Raw genomic sequence first — 2,271 nt, forward strand, 5'->3', positions numbered from 1 at the left:
ACGTCCTTTCCAAAGCCCAAATGTACACTCAACAGCCATTCGTGTGCTCGAGTGGAGAAAATTGTAGCGACGCTGCAAAGCATTTAGCTCCCCACCTTCCTTGTGTTCCGCATATGGAACCATCAGATGAGGGAGCAGCGCGTAACCAGAGTCACCAATAAAGTGAGTGCCAGCAGGTATTATTGAAGTTGCACGTCGCCCAATAATACTGTGTTTCCACGACTTACTATCAGACCATGAACCTGGTCGAATCTCCACGCTCATGAACATGCTGGTAGCTGTCACTATTGCTTGAATGTTTAAAGCAGGATAACCTTTTCGACAATAAAACCCATCGTAGTCTTCCGGGCGATCGATAGCTAGCAGCGATCCGTCGACTGCACCAACAACACCAGGGTATCCGCGCCGTGCTGCGAAACCTGCTTGGAGATCCTCCCAACCTTAATGATACCGAGGAAATGACACTGCATCACAAGCCGATAAATATAGCACACGACACACCTCATCTACGATATCCATTACGTAGCTCTTGTTCATGCCCATTGCTGCAGCTACTTCTCGGTAACCACCAGGCGATGCAAAGAAATCGAGAGCCGCGGCAATTTTCTTCTCGTAGGAATGTTGCTTTGCTATGCAACCTGCGAACAAGACACCCCGCAGCCTCAATTGCTCTGCTATAGCTAGGAAAGACGCCCTTGAACACCGAAGATTCGTAGAAACCATTCTTCACAGGCTGCATCTTCCAGCACAGCTTCGAAGTGCAGAACAGTGGCTGTGCGTCTCTGCTGGTGCTCACTACCTTCACGACTGCAAGCAGCCAAGGCGGCTACGGTCGCAACGAGTCCTGAGAGAAGAAGAAGGGCTTATCGCTGTCCATGATGCACTGACTGAGCTCTCCAGCTCTCTCCACCTATTTTATGTGGAGAAGATCCTCTCCTGTTGTCTTGTCGAGAGGGAGTTCAATTGGCCAATCAGATCACTTGAAGAATTATCCAGGTGGGGCATTCTCCAGGTGGAGAGGGCACGACCACGCCCTAATAAACTTGATTTAGGCATTTAGGCTCTTTTTTGGAATAATTATCCCGCCGAAGCGTAGCGGGGGCGGACAGGCATAAATCAAACGCCACGTAGCGGCTACCGTCTTACCCCGCATATAAGGCATATGTGCTGTAAATGAATACAACACTGCTTGTGTGTTATATTCGTTTAGAAAGCCTATGTGTTGTACAACGAACAAATTGTTTGACTTTGAAGAATCAAGTTTGTGGGTCCTGGAATCTGGCTTGCTTGACCCTCCTACGCGATCGGGCCGCCTGCGTGCAGTTCACATGATATTGTGGCTGCGTTGTACTGTATACGGAGGTTTTGCTTGCTACTGTAATATTATGAATTTTATTATTGTTTTTTTTCTTTTAATAAGAATTGTTTGCATTACATGTAATCACGTGTATCATATTATGTATCCATCTACTTTCACTGCGAAATATGATCCGGAGCGAACCAAGCACAGCGTTTTCAGAGGATTTTCAACCGTGTACGAGAATTTGGACACCAGCTTATTGTCCTTGTCAACAGTACTTACCTATAGCTACGTCGCTCAGTACTCATGGCTGTGTTAATAATTTTTTTAGAGAATTAAAACCGACAAGTTTGTTTAGAAGGGTGGTTGGTTGGGAGCTCTCACGAATATTCATTGGTTGGTACAGCCTTGTGTTTTAAGTAGGTGTCAGCCACATGTGTTCTAATTAGGTAGGTGGTCAAATTGAGGTTTAAGCTAGATGTCGAGCGAATCCCGTATTTTATTTAGAACACATACATGTATGCCTTATATGCGGGGTAAGACGGTAGTGTTATTTAATAACCGAAGTAACGGTTGCTAGAAATAACTTGGATAAAAAATATAGTGATGGCAGCGATGAATGTGCGACTGACTGGTTTGTGGGCCACACTATTGGCTATTATTGCAGGAACACAAATATAAACGGTCACTTCAGTAATTGTTCAGCGTACAGGATTGGTTTAATCGCTTCCAACAAGCCCCCCTTCACGCTGGCTATAAATGTAATAATGGGCTGTGTTTACTGTGATAGGAAGACTGGAGGGAAGCGGGCTGCTGGGGGGATAGTCATGCCCATACATTCGCAAAAAAGGCTGACGGCATTATCTATCGGTATGGAGGGTCTGGGCGTCGTGTACGAGCAGGAGGAGCCCGCGGCGGACAGTCAGCAGACACCCACGGGGGACATCCAGGCGACAGCGGTGTCTGTGCCA

General features: G+C 46.6%; 1 protein-coding gene across 1 annotated transcript; it reads right to left on the minus strand.

Moving 5' to 3' along the window:
- Nucleotides 1–359: 359 nt before the first annotated feature.
- Nucleotides 360–792, minus strand: PITG_20931 (uncharacterized protein; the record flags this gene model as incomplete). The annotated part of the gene is made up of 2 exons (XM_002895304.1): nucleotides 360–464; nucleotides 502–792. The coding sequence occupies 2 exons, from the start codon at nucleotides 541–543 to the stop codon at nucleotides 360–362; spliced, it is 147 nt and encodes a 48-aa protein (XP_002895350.1).
- Between the last annotated feature and the right edge of the window lie 1,479 nt (nucleotides 793–2,271).

Source organism: Phytophthora infestans, genomic scaffold (assembly GCF_000142945.1).
Source record: "Phytophthora infestans T30-4 supercont1.201 genomic scaffold, whole genome shotgun sequence".
Taxonomy (NCBI): domain Eukaryota; phylum Oomycota; class Peronosporomycetes; order Peronosporales; family Peronosporaceae; genus Phytophthora; species Phytophthora infestans.